This window comes from Cervus canadensis, chromosome 5 (assembly GCF_019320065.1).
Source record: "Cervus canadensis isolate Bull #8, Minnesota chromosome 5, ASM1932006v1, whole genome shotgun sequence".
Taxonomy (NCBI): Eukaryota; Metazoa; Chordata; class Mammalia; order Artiodactyla; family Cervidae; genus Cervus; species Cervus canadensis.
The window spans coordinates 4,128,497-4,142,200 of record NC_057390.1 but is presented as its reverse complement, the minus strand read 5'-3'; the positions used below and the strand labels follow the sequence as shown (position 1 = coordinate 4,142,200).

General features: G+C 38.0%; 1 protein-coding gene across 6 annotated transcripts in view; it reads left to right on the top strand.

Annotated features, from left to right (window-relative positions):
• Nucleotides 1–834, top strand: part of TSGA10 (testis specific 10) — a 93,088-nt gene extending 92,254 nt beyond the window's left edge. For all 6 annotated transcript variants that reach the window (XM_043467901.1, XM_043467899.1, XM_043467898.1 and 3 more), the window contains one exon: nt 502–834. In XM_043467901.1, coding sequence (XP_043323836.1) covers nt 502–526 — 25 coding nt within the window. In that variant the 3' untranslated portion in view covers nt 527–834. The remainder of the gene's footprint in view (nt 1–501) is intronic.
• The last annotated feature ends 12,870 nt before the right edge of the window (nt 835–13,704 follow it).

Genomic DNA, 13,704 nt, shown 5'->3' with positions numbered 1-13,704 from the left:
TACATACCACACATAGAACACCACCACAGTCAAGGTTCTGAATTGTCCCATCAGCCCCAAGGAGCTCATTCCTTCACAATACCCTTCCATGGTGACATCCTCCCATCCACCTCCCTATCCCCGAGCAAACTCTACTTTCTTCTCTATCTCTGTAATACTGTCTTTTTGAGAGTGTTGTGTAAATGGAATCACACACAGGATGTAGTTTTGTGAGAGTGATTCTTCTCTCTTAGCACAATGCCCGTGAGATCCATCCAGGTTGGTGTATAAAGTCAATAGTTCTTTCCTTTTTATTGTTGAGTCCATATTATTGCATGATATGGATGATTCACAGCTTCTGAAAACTGGGTGATAAAATACATTATATCTGACTTCCTTCATAGAAGCTGAGGGGAAAAAAATCCCAAGTATTGCCAAAGTAACACTAGAATACATTTTTTAATACATCATAAAATCATTGAGTTAAAATATTAATCTACATAACTTTTTTCTCTCTTATAGGAATCTTTGCTATAGAGATTTCTGACACATGGAAAGATTCTTCACATCCTTGGGAGAGGTCAAAGTTTCAAACTGATTTTTTTTTTGCTATATGATTGCATTTATCTTTTGAATGCTTGACAATGTTAAATGAATTTATTAACGCCATGCCTCTGAATCTCTGTTTTCATGTGCCGTGCCATACCGCAGTGATCTGAGATGACTTATAAACACAAAAATGTATATGGCCCTTTCTATCCATACAGTAATAGTGAGTGTAAAATCTGCTTACTTCACTATTGACGACTGTTGTGTTAACTATCCGGAGTAAATAAAGAAGCTTATAAAAAGAGGGCAAAGTGTTTTAACAAAACTGATTTTTTTTCCTTTGTGATTTATGCTTTCATGGCTGGACAAATTGTGCCAAAAGAGGCGCAGTTTACCACTCCTGGCCTGGGACCCCATATTCCACTTTGGATCCAACCTGACATGAATTCCGGGCCATGCTCTGACTCCAAAGCAGTATAGTAGGCGTGTGTCAGGGTTTTTAAATCCTTAGTGTTGTACCATTAATTAGCATACATTTCCTACAATTGTTTACCCCTACTATTTTTAGAAAGGTAGGTAATACTATCTCTGTCAAGAATGTAAGATTATTTTTTAAAAAATCTGTACTTTTCATACGTTTTCCTTTAAAATATTAAAATACTGCAATCAACTTAATTGCCATTTTATTTATTTATTTTTGCCTGTGGCAGCTGTCTATAATGTAGTGTAACAAGTTCAGTGATGTTTCTTTTTTTCCCCCAAAGTCTCCAAAGTCTCTTACCTTTTCTGTCCATAGACTTCAATTTTATGTTGATATTACAGTCTGAACACTATTGTATTTTACTAATACAAGTTATTTGTACTCTTGCCATTTTAATAAAAAAAAAGTCCTGCCATTAATAGTATTCATATGATGTAGACAGTTTCTTATTTTATATAGTCACTACTCATTATGACTGCAGTAATGCAGGACAGTGCCCTGATTTAGGTCTTGTTTCGTTAGCACTCCGTTTCACCGTAAATTCATGCTATATACTCACTTTACTTTGATTTTTAAAAACCTTGAGTTTACTCCTCTACTTCAGGACAGTCACTATAGATTGGTTTTAAAAACTGAGTAATTAAAAAGATGACCTTTTATAAACATTGTGTAGAATAATATGCAAAAAGTTGTTCTTGCTAGTATTAAATAATATACCAGTGAATATGCAAAATTAACCTTTGCTAGGTTGCAAAGCACTAGGTCATCACAGCAGTCATTTTAGTCTCTCCACCTCCTAAAAGAGCTGACAAGGAGCTGAGTGTCAATCTGTTGTGTGCACTTAACACAGATTTTATGTGGAGAGGGCAGTAGGAGGAATGGGGGCATGACAGAAAAAGGAAGACGTTTCCATGCTTGATGAAAAGTATACTGTACTTGACTTGTGCCATCAATTGCGGAATACTTAAAAGGAAAATTATACGGTGAGTATAAAGGGGCCAGTGTTATCCAAAGGTAGGGAAACCTTGACTGTATTCTGTGTTAAAATTCAAAGAAAAGATTATTTCTTATGGTAATATTTTAAAACATTCTTTGTTCTAAATGAGATTCTAATTGCTTGAGGTAAACATATAATAGGCTATTGATATGGTAAAGATGCAATGCAAAAAATGCAATAAAATACACAATACAAAAGCGATATCAAACATATTCTTTCTTGATGACAAAGAAGTCTCCTGGAAAAGAGCTCTAAGTTTTGAAATGCCATGTTTAATACAAAATATCCACTTTTGCTGAAGTAAGGGTGTTTTAAAAGAAGATTAAATATCTGATTAATTAATACCCTCTGAGTTAAATGTCTCATAGGCACTGAGTCTGAATATGCCTAAACTCAACTCAGCAATGTTTCCTCCTAGCAGTCCCTACCCTGGTTTCCCACGGTGGAATGCCACATCAGCCACTGTGACAGACGTCTGAAAGTCCAAATGCCATCTCAGGTCACTCCCTTTCCTTCTCACTCCACACAGTCAACCTAAAGGTCACTTCCAACTTTGCAACATTACCTAAAGAAATTAAAGAAGACCTAGATAAGTGGAAAGACATCCTGCATTCATGGATTGGAAGGTTTACTATCCTTAAGAGGAAATATTCCCCCAAACCTATTATTTTTGCAGAAATGGAAAATCAAATCCTAAAACTCACATGGAATTGCAAGTGCTGAAGTTATAGAACCCTTTTAAGAAAATATTGAAGCAAATTTTCATGACTTTGTATTTCAGAGTGGTCTCTTAAATATGATTTAAATGATGAACACTATCAAATACAGATAAATTGGACTTAATCAGAATTTAAAAAACCTCTCCATCAAAGGACAGTATCAAGAAAGTAAAAGGCAACCCAAGTAATGTGAGCAAATATTTGCAGATCATGTATCTGGTAAGGATGTCCTCTCCAAGCTAAATAAAGAGTTTTTACAACTCAACAACAAAAAAGAGATATACTTTCAGTCATACTTCCATCTAGTCCATTCTCCACACTGTAATCAAAGAGTGTAAACACACACGTATGATGATCACTTCCTTCTCCATACATAACACAGTGCGAGTACCAAATTTATCATTGGAGTATAGTCCAAGCTCTTTAACATTTTATACAGCCCTCTTGATTTGTTGGGTTTTTTTAATCTTTTCAACTTCATACCTTACCATCCCCCCACTTAAAATTATGTATTACAGTTTTTCTCAATTGCTTTTGATAACAGTTTGTGCTCTTTTATCTCTTGGCCTTTGCACATGCTGTGGATCACTCTGAATCACTCCTTTTTCTCTTTCCTATTCCCCTCCCAGCCCGGAAAAATTCTTGTCTTAACGTTGTGTCCTCAACACCAAGTACAGAGCCTGGCACTGATATGTGTTTAGTAAATACTTGTTTCTAAAAGTAAACGTCTTTTTATTTCTTGTCTGATTTCATGTGTTATTCTATTAGCTATTAATGCTTAGAGAACGCATGTGCTCCATTGCATTCTTACTGTATCCTCTTGTTTGTGTGTCATGCCATTGGACTGTGAGCTCCATAAAGGTGGCTCCCAGTTAACATGTGTTTACTGAAAGAGGGTGCATTTTAGGTGGTATGGTTCATAACCATAGTCGTAGTTCTTGAGTCCCACTGCTTGACTTTACGTAACTGTGTAGTTGGGCAAGTTAGCACGTTCTCTGCTTTATTTTCCATATCTGTAAAAGGTGTATTTATAATAGTACCTAATATCAGTTTTCATTCCAATCCCAAAGAAAGTCAGTGCCAAAGAATGCTCAAACTACCATACAATTGCATTCATCTCACACACTAGTAAAATAATGCTCAAAATTCTCCAAGCCAGGCTTCAGCAATATGTGAACCGTGAACTTCCAGATGTTCAAGCTGGTTTTAGAAAAGGCGGAGGAACCAGAGATCAAATTGCCAACATCCGCTGGATCATCAAAAAAGCAAGAGAGTTCCAGAAAAACATCTATTTCTGCTTTATTGACTATGCCAAAGTCTTTGTGCGGATCATAATAAACTGTGGAAAATTCTGAAATAGATGGGAATACCAGGCCACCTTAGCTGCCTCTTGAGAAATCTGTATGCAGGTCAGGAAGCAACAGTTAGAACTGGACATGCAACAACAGACTGGTTCCAAATAGGAAAAGGAGTACATCAAGGCTGTATATTGTCACCCTGCTTATTTACCTTATATGCAGAGTACATCATGAGAAACTCTGGGCTGGCAGAAGCACAAGCTGGAATCAAGATTGCCGGGAGAAATATCAATAACCTCAGATATGCAGATGACACCACCCTTATGGCAGAAAACGAAGAACTAAAGAGCCCTTTGATGAAAGTGAAAGAGGAGAGTGAAAAAGTTGCCTTAAAGCTCAACATTCAGAAAACTAAGATCATGGCATCCGGTCTCATCACTTCATAGCAAATAGATGGGGAAACAGTGGAAGCAGTGTCAGACTTTATTTTGGGGGCTCCAAAATCACTGCAGATGGTGACTGCAGCCATGAAATTAAAAGACGCTTACTCCTTGGAAGGAAAGTTATAACTAACCTAGATAGCATATTAAAAAGCAGAGACATTACTTTGTCAACAAAGGTCAGTCGAGTCAAGGCTATGGTTTTTCCAGTGGTCAGGTATGGATGGAGTTGGACTCCAGAGTTGGACTATAAAGAAAGCTGAGCACCAAAGAATTTATGCTTTTGAACTGTGGTTTTGGAGAAGCCTCTTGAGAGTCCCTTGGACTGCAAGGAGATCCAACCAGTCCATCCTAAAGGAGATCAGTCCTGGGTGTTCATTGGAAGGACTGATGTTGAAGCTGAAACTCCAGTACTTTGGCCATCTCATGCGAAGAGCTGACTCATTTGAAAAGACCCTGATGCTGGGAAAGATTGGAGGGCAGGAGGAGAAGGGGACAACAGAGGATGAGATGGCTGGATGGCATCACTGACTCAATGGACATGGGTTTGGGTAAACTCCGGGAGTTGGTGATGGACAGAGGCCTGGTGTGCTGCAGTCCATGGAGTCGCAAAGAGTCGGACACGACTGAGTGACTGAACTGAACTGAATATAAAAATAGAATCATGTGGTTTAACTGAGCCAGTACATCCAAAGTGCTTAGTATCAGTAGAATGCCAGGCATACAGTAGGTGGTCAGTTGATGTTTTTATAATGTTGTTGAGTTAAAAAAGAAATCTGTAGGCCTCAATATCAAGAGAGAAAACTTGGCTAGAGAAAGAGATTTGTTAGTCCTCAGCAGGTATGGTAGTGGAGATCAAACAAATGAAAAGATATGGAAAAGGAAAAGCAGTTTAGGAAGGATAAGATCAGTTATGGTTTACCAGATGGCTCAATTGTAAATAGTAGGTTACAGCCTTAATAATGTAAACATTGAAATATAAATCTAGGCAAAATTACAAAATTAATTAATGAGAGGATGAAGGAATGGGAAAGAAGCAATGTGTCATAAAGGCCTTGAAAATAAATAAAGCAAATTCTCTTTTGTAGTTGTAAGTTAATGCTAACACCTAAAACTGTAAAGCCAAGAAATAGTGATGTAAGTATATTATTTTTTAAAAAAGGAAGCAATCAGCTAAAAGAGGTAAAACTGGTTTCCTCTGGGAGGGAAAAATTCAGGGATGGAAATGAGGCTGCCTGGAGTCTCTTCTTAATAATCTTGGGGAACTATCTGAATCTTTTGTAATTTTGATAAAAATTAAAATACATAAATATTAAAGTTTTTGTTCTCTTTTGTTTAAGAGAGAAAGTGAGAAACAGATCAGTAGCTGGAAGGCTTTTGAAATGTTCTCTAATCCCATTAGCCCTAAATTAGTTTGCCCTTCTCTGTCCTCCCATTAAAATATTTATCTTTTAAGGTATTTATCACATAATGCCTTGTATCATGGAGAAGGCATTGGCACCCCACTCCAGTACTCTTGCCTGGAAAATCCCATGGATGGAGGAGCCTGGTAGGCTGCAGTCCATGGGGTTGCGAAGAGTCAGAAACGACTGAGCGACTTCACTTTCACTTTTCACTTTCATGCACTGGAGAAGGAAATGGCAACCCACTCCAGTGTTCTTGCCTGGAGAACCCCCGGGACGGGGGAGCCTGGTGGGCTGCCGTCTGTGGGGTCGCAGAGAGTCAGACACGCCTGAAGTGACTCAGCATCAGCAGCATCAGCCTTGTATCATACCTATTTGTGTACTTGTTTTCATTTTCTAATAGACTTTGAATATTTTAAGGAAGGGAACATAGTTTCACCCATTTTAGTTTTTATCCCCAGGCTTCTCCTACTCAAAACAGTCCTTTGTACGTCATAGGTAGTCTTTAAATATATGTTGAATGGCTGAAATTGTTTTTAGCTAGGTTCCCACATCGTGTACGTTTGCTTTGTTTCACCAAATATAATACTGGGGTCCAGTTTTTGTATTTTTCCATCTCTAACCATGCTGAAAATGTAAGTGGGTACTTAATAAATGCTAGGATAGTTCACAGAAGCAGTATCAGAGCCCTAAATTTTGAACAAGATAAGATTAATCAGTATGCCAAAACTAATTTTCCGAAACAACCTACATTGCTCTAAAGTGCTAGAGATATAAAGTGGAACACACACCTATTATACATTTACAGCACTTTAATTACCATTTAACATTCTTTCCATTATTTTTACACATCATGATCTTTTGTCTGTGGTGTTCTCTGGCGCTGAGAATATACACACTTCGTTCCTATCCCTCAAAACATTTCCTTTGAGTCAAACCTCCAGTTCCTCCAGCCCTCCTCTTTCCCTCCCTTTATCCTTCCTTTTAATGGCCTTATTGAGGTATAATTCGCATGCCATATATTTCACCTATTTATAAAGGATGTAGTTTGAGGGTTTTCAGTATATTCACAGAGTTGTGCCACCATTGTCACAATCTAATTTTAGGAAATTTTTGTCACCCAAAAAGAAACACCATGCTTGTTCCCCTATTGCCTTCTACACACTCAACCCCCTGCCCTAGGCAATCTTACTAATCATCTTTCTGCTTCTCTGATTTGCCTGTCATGGACATTTCACATAAAAAAATGATACAACATGTGGTCTTTTGCCACTGGCTTCTTTCACACAGCATGTTTTCAAGGGCTTTTTGTGTTATAGCAGGTATTGGTTCTTCTTTAATTTTTATTGCCAAATTATATTCCATTGCATGAATATACCATATCTTATTATCCATTCATGTGTTGATGAGCACTTAGATTGTTTCTACCTTTTAGCTATTATGAATAATAGAATGAACATTCATGTACAAGTCTTTGTGTGAATATGTGTTTTCTAACCTCATAGATGTCTTTCTAGGTGGCGCTAGTGGTGAAGAATCCGCCTGCCAGTGCAGGAGACACGGGTTTGATCCCTGAATCCGGAAGATCCCCTGGAGTAGGACATGGCAACCCACTCTGATACTCTTGCCTGGAAAATCCCATGGACAGTGGTGCCTGGCCGGCTACAGCCCACTGGGTCACAGAGAGTTGGACACACGGAGCAAACACACATGCAACCTCATAGGTAGGAGAGAACTTCCTAGTTCATATGGTGATTTAGGAACTGCTCATCTGTTTTCCCAGCAGCTGTGCTATTTTATACTCCACCGGCAATGTATAAGGGTTGCAATTTCTCTGTATCCTCACCAACGCTTGTTATTGTCAGCCTTTATTTTTAATAGCCATTTTGAAGTGGTATTGTTTTGACTTACATTTCCCTAATGGCTACTGATACTGAATATCTTTTCTTGTGTTTATTGGTCATTTGTATGTCTTCTTTGGAGAAGTGTCTATTCAGATCCCCTGCTCACTTATTAACTGGGTTATCTTTTTATTATGTTGTAAGTTTTCTTTATGTATTCTAGATATTAGACCCTTATCAGATGTATGGTTTGTAATTATTTCTTGCATACTGGGCTGTCTTTTCACTCTCTTGATGGTATCACTTGTAGTACTAGCTTCTAATTGTTCAAGTCCAATTTATCTATTTATTTCCTTTTCTTAGATGTACTTTTTGTGTTGTATCTAAGAAGATACTGCCTAACTCAAGTCTTGAATATTGATTCCTATGTTTCCTTCTAAGAGTTTTATAGCTTCAGCTCTTAAGGTTAGTTCTATGTTGTTGTTTAGTCGCTAAGTTATGTCCAACTCTTTTGCGACCTCATGGACTGTAGCCCACCAGGCTCCTCTGTCCATGGGATTTCCCAGGCAAGAATACTGGAGTGGATTGCCATTTCCCTTATGTACAATGTGAAGAAGGGATTTAGATTCATTCTTTTGCTTATGGATATTCAGTTGTCTGGGCAACATTTGTTATAAAGACCTTTCCCCTTCAAATTGTCGTTGCATCCTGATGAAAATAAGTTAACCGTAAATGTGAAGGTTTATTTTTGGACTCTTCTGTTCTGCTGACCTATATGTCTCTCTTTATGCCAGCACCACCCTGTCTCAATTACTAGTTAATTTTGAAACCAGAAAGTTTGAGTCCTATAATTTAGTTGTTCTTTTTTTTTTAAGACAGCTTTAGTTACTTTAAGTTGCTTTTACTTCCATATGAATTTTAGAATCAGTTTTTCATCAACAGTGACAGGAAATGCATTGAACTTATAGATCACTCTGGGAAATATGGCCATCTTAACAATCTTCTGACCCATGACTATGTGATATGGATACCTTTCTGTTTATTTAAGTCTTCTTTAATTTATTTTGACAGTGTTTTGCAGTTTTCAGTGCACTCCTTTTGAAAAATTTATTCCAAAGTTTTTTGTCCAGTTTTATTAAGAAATAATTGACATAATCACTATAAAAGTTTGAGGTGTACAGCATGATGGTTTGATATACATATATTACATATATTGTGAAATGATTACCAAAATAGGCTTAGTTAACATCCCTCAGCTCAGTAAAAAGAAAAAGTATCTCCCTGTGAGAACTCTTGAGATGTACTCTCTTAACAAATTTCCTATAAATCATGTAGGAGTATCAGCTAAGGTCATCATGGTTGTACATTCCATCATTAGTGTTTATTTATCTGGTCCAACATCTATTGGATCATCAAAAAAGCAAGAGATTTCCAGAAAAACATCCACTTCTGCTTTATTGACTATGCCAAAGCCTTTAACTGTGTGGATCACAACAAACTCTGGAAAATTTTTAAAGAGATGGGAATACCAAGCACCTGACCTACCTCCTGAGAAACCTGTATGCAGGTCAAGAAGTAACAGTTAGAACCGGACATGGGACAACAGACTGGTTCCAAATTGGGAAAGGAGTACGTCAAGGCTGTATATTGTCACCCTGCCTATTTAAATTATATGCAGAGTACATCATGTGAAATGCTGGGCTGGATGAAGCACAAGCTGGAATCAAGATTGCTGGGAGAAATATCAATAACCTCAGATATGCAGATGACACCACGCTTATGGCAGAAAGCGAAGAAGAAGTAAAGAGCCCCTTGATGAAAGTGAAAGAGGAAAGTGAAAAAGTTGGCTTAAAATTCAGCATTTAGAAACTAAGATCATGGCATCTGGTCCCATCACTTCATGGTAAATAGATGAGGAAACAATGGAAACAGTGACAGACTATTTTTTTAGGCTCCAAAATCATTGCAGTTGGTGACTGCAGCCATGAAAAAAAAGACGCTTGCTCCTTGGAAGAAAAGCTATGACAAAACTAGACAGCATATTGAAAAACAGAGACATTACTTTGCCAACAAGGGTCCAATAGTTATGTATGGATGTGAGAGGTGGACTATAAAGAAAGATGAGCACCGAAGAATTGATGCTTTTGAACTGTGGTGTTGGAGAAGACTCTTGAGAGTCCCTTGGACTGCAAGGAGATCCAACCAGTCAATCCTAAAGGAAATCAGTCCTGAATATTCATTGGAAGGACTGATGCTGAAGCTGAAGCTCCAATAATTTGTCCACCTGATGTGAAGAACTGACTCATTGGAAAAGACCCTGATGCTGGGAAAGATTGAGGGCAGGAGGAGAAGGGGATGACAGAGGATGAGATGGTTGGATGGCACCACCAATTCGATGGACATGAATTTGAGTAAGCTCCAGGAGTTGGTGATGGACAGGGAAGCCTGGCACGCTGCAGTCCATGGGGTCGCAAAGAATCAGACACGACTGAGCAACTGAATTGAACTGAACTTATCTGGTAGCTAGAAGTTTATACCTTTTGATTACCTTTCTTCAATCCCCCCTCCCCCAACCCTAGCCTCTGGTAACTGCAAATCTGACCTCTTTTTTCTATAAATTTGTTGGGGGTGAGGGTTGGAGGGTTTTTTTTGTTTTGTTTTGATATTTTCTATATTCTACATATAAGTGAGATCATTCAGCATTTGTCTTTCTCTTTCTGACTTATTTCACTTAGCACAGTGCCTTCAAGGTCCATTGTCGAAAATGGTAGAATTTGCTTATTTTTTTATGATTGAATGATATTCCTTTGTATATACATGCCATACTTCTTTACCCACTCATCCATTCATGGACACATAGGTTGTTTCCTTGTCTTGACTATTGCAAATAATGCTGCTCTGAGCATGGTTCTAGTATCTTTCCAAGTTAATGTTTTCATCTGGATATATTCCCAGAAGTAGAATCACTAGATCTTATAGGAGTTCTATTTTTAATGATAAACCTTCAGAATATTTCGAAGTAGCTTTTTTTACTTCTTCTTTTTATAAAAAGGGTGTTTTGCTACATCTACTGCTTCCCTGATAGCTCAGTTGGTAAAGAATCTGCCTGCAAAGAAGGAGACCCCAGTTCGATTCGTGGGTTGGGAAGATTCGCTGGAGAAGGTATAGGCTACCCACTCCAGTATTCTTGGGCTTCCCTTGTGGCTCAGCTGCCACCTGCAATGTGGGAAACCTGGGTTTAATCCCTGGATTGCAAAGATCCCCGGAGAAGGAGAAGGCTACCCACTCCAGTATTCTGGCCTGGAGAATTCCATGGACTGTCTAGTCCATGGGGTCACAAAGAGGCAGATACAACTGAACGACTTTCACTTTCACTAATGAAAATAGAGGAATGAGATGATGGTGAGTTTCGGCTCTTGATGAGGAGTGAAAAGTGTTAGGCCTTTGACAAGTGTATGTGCTCAGTTCAGTTCAGTAGCTCAGTCATGTCTGACTCTGCAACCCCATGGACTGCAGCACGCCAGGCCTCCCTGTCCATCACCAACTCCTAGAGCTTATTCAAACTCATGTCCATCGAATTGGTGATGCCATCCAATCATCTCATCCTCTGTCATCCCCTTCTCCTCCTTGCCTTTAATCTTTCCCAGCATCCGGGTCTTTTCCAATGAGTCAGTTCTTCACATCAGGTGGCCAAAGTATTGGAGTTTCAGCTTCAGCATCAGTCCTTCCAATGAATATTCAGGACTGATTTCCTTTAGGATTGACTGGTTGGATCTCCTTGCAGTCCAAGGGACTCTCAAGAGTCTTCTCCAACACCACAGTTCAGAAGCATCAGTTCTTCAGCACTCAGCTTTCGTTATGGTCCAACTCTCACATCCATACATGACTACTGGAAAAACCATAGCTTTGACTATATGGACCTTTGTTGGCAAAGTAATGTCTCTGCTTTTTAATATGCTGTCTAGTTTTGTCATAGCTTTTCTTCCAAGGAGCAAGATGGGCACAAAAAGAAAAGAACCCAGATTCATGAATAATAGGAGTTCCTTTCCTCGAGGAGAGCTTATCATTGTTACTTTCTGTTAAGGTGGGCAGAGGTGTGGCAGGGACAGTCAGACAAGGGGCCAGTGAAGCCAAGTAAAGAAGTTCTAGAGGCCCCTGATGCATGGGGAAGCTCTCCTTATGAGAAAGGTCAGCTTTTCAGCTGGAAACACACTCCTGGTGTCCTCGATGAGTCCCTTCTCTTTCAAGTCTGTAGTTTAATGTTGGGGAGAAACCTACATCTCTTTAAAAATTTAGATATAATTGATATATAGCACTGTACTAGTTTCAGATGTGCAATATGATGATTCATTATTTGTATACTTTGTGAATTGATTACCACAGTGCATCTAGTTAACATCCACCACCATACATAAGTACTAAAATTTCTTTTTTTATGATCAGAACTTTTAAGATTTAGTCTCTCAGCAACTTTCAAATATGCAGTCCAGTATTATTAACTACAGTCACCATGCTGTACATTACACCCCCATGACTTATTTATAACTGAAAGTTTGTCCTCTTTGACCCTGTTCATTTATTTTGCCCACCCCTTCCCTTGCTCCCCACCTCTGGCAACCCGTCTGTTCTCTGTGTCTGTGAGCTCTTTTTTGTTTTGTTTTAGATTCTACATGTAAGTGAGATCATGCAGTATTTGTCTTTCTCTGATTTATTTCACTTAGCATAATGTGCTCAAGGTCTATCCATATTGTTGCAAATGGCCAGATTTCCTTTTTTTTATGGCTGAATAATATCCATTTTAGATACACACCACAACATCTTTATCCATTCATCCATCAATGGACACTTACATTGTTTCCATATTTGGCTACCGTAAATAATGCTGAAATGAACATGGGGGTTCAAGTTAGCATTTTCATCCCTTTGGATAAATACCCAGAAATGGAATTACTGATTCATATGCTAATTCTATTCTTAATTTTAGTATCTGCACCAATTTACATTCCCACCAACAGTACACATTCCTTCCCTTTTCTCCACATCCTCTCTAACACTTGTTATTGCTAGTCTTTTTAATAAAAGCTATTCTAACAGGTATGAGATGATATCCCATTGTAGTTTTGATTTGTATTTGCCTGATAATTAGTGATGTTGAGCATACTTTCATGTACTTGTTGACTATTGTATGTCTTCTCTGGAAAAAGTGTCTATTCAGATCTGCCCATTTTTTTAATCAGATTTTTTTTTTAGTGTTAAGTTGTATGGGTTCTTTATGTATTTTTCATACTGACCCCTTCTCAGACATATGATTTGCAAATATTTTTTCCCGTTTGGTAGGTTGCCTTCCATTTTGTTAATGGTTTCCTTTGCTGTGCAAAAGCTTTCTATGTTTTAAATTTTTTGTTGCTGTAGTTCCAGGAAATTTTACATCTCATACTTGCACATTTAAGTGTAAAAAGAAGACCAAATTTCATAAAGCCTCAACAAACAAGAAAATATAAAATATGTAAATATTTCACTTTGCCCCTCAGGAAATTAAGAATTTTTATGTTTATTTTGCTTTTGGAGGTAATGTTAATTATATGCATGGTAACATGAACTGTTATCTATTAGGACAAAATACAGCATCCTGTTTTAGATTTAAGGAAAAATTCTATCTTTTGCTTGCTACCTCTTTATATGTGTTTTGTTGAACTGGATTTGAACCAGTTTTATCTCGGTAGGAAACAGACATTACAATAATTATTAAGGCATTTGCATCATCTCTTAGGCTATGGCATCTGATATAATAAAGAGGCCATTTTACAATATTCTGAATTAGAAGACTTCAGACTCCTCAATAAGACAGAAATCTCTTCTTCTTCCTCAGTTTTCTTAACAGACTATGGAATGTCAAGGATTGCTATTAGAGTTTCTTTAATGATATTTCCATCAAAGTCAAGGCAACTTGAAGTTAGCCTGGCTCGAGAGAAGCTAATTAACTCCATCTGTGCTTGT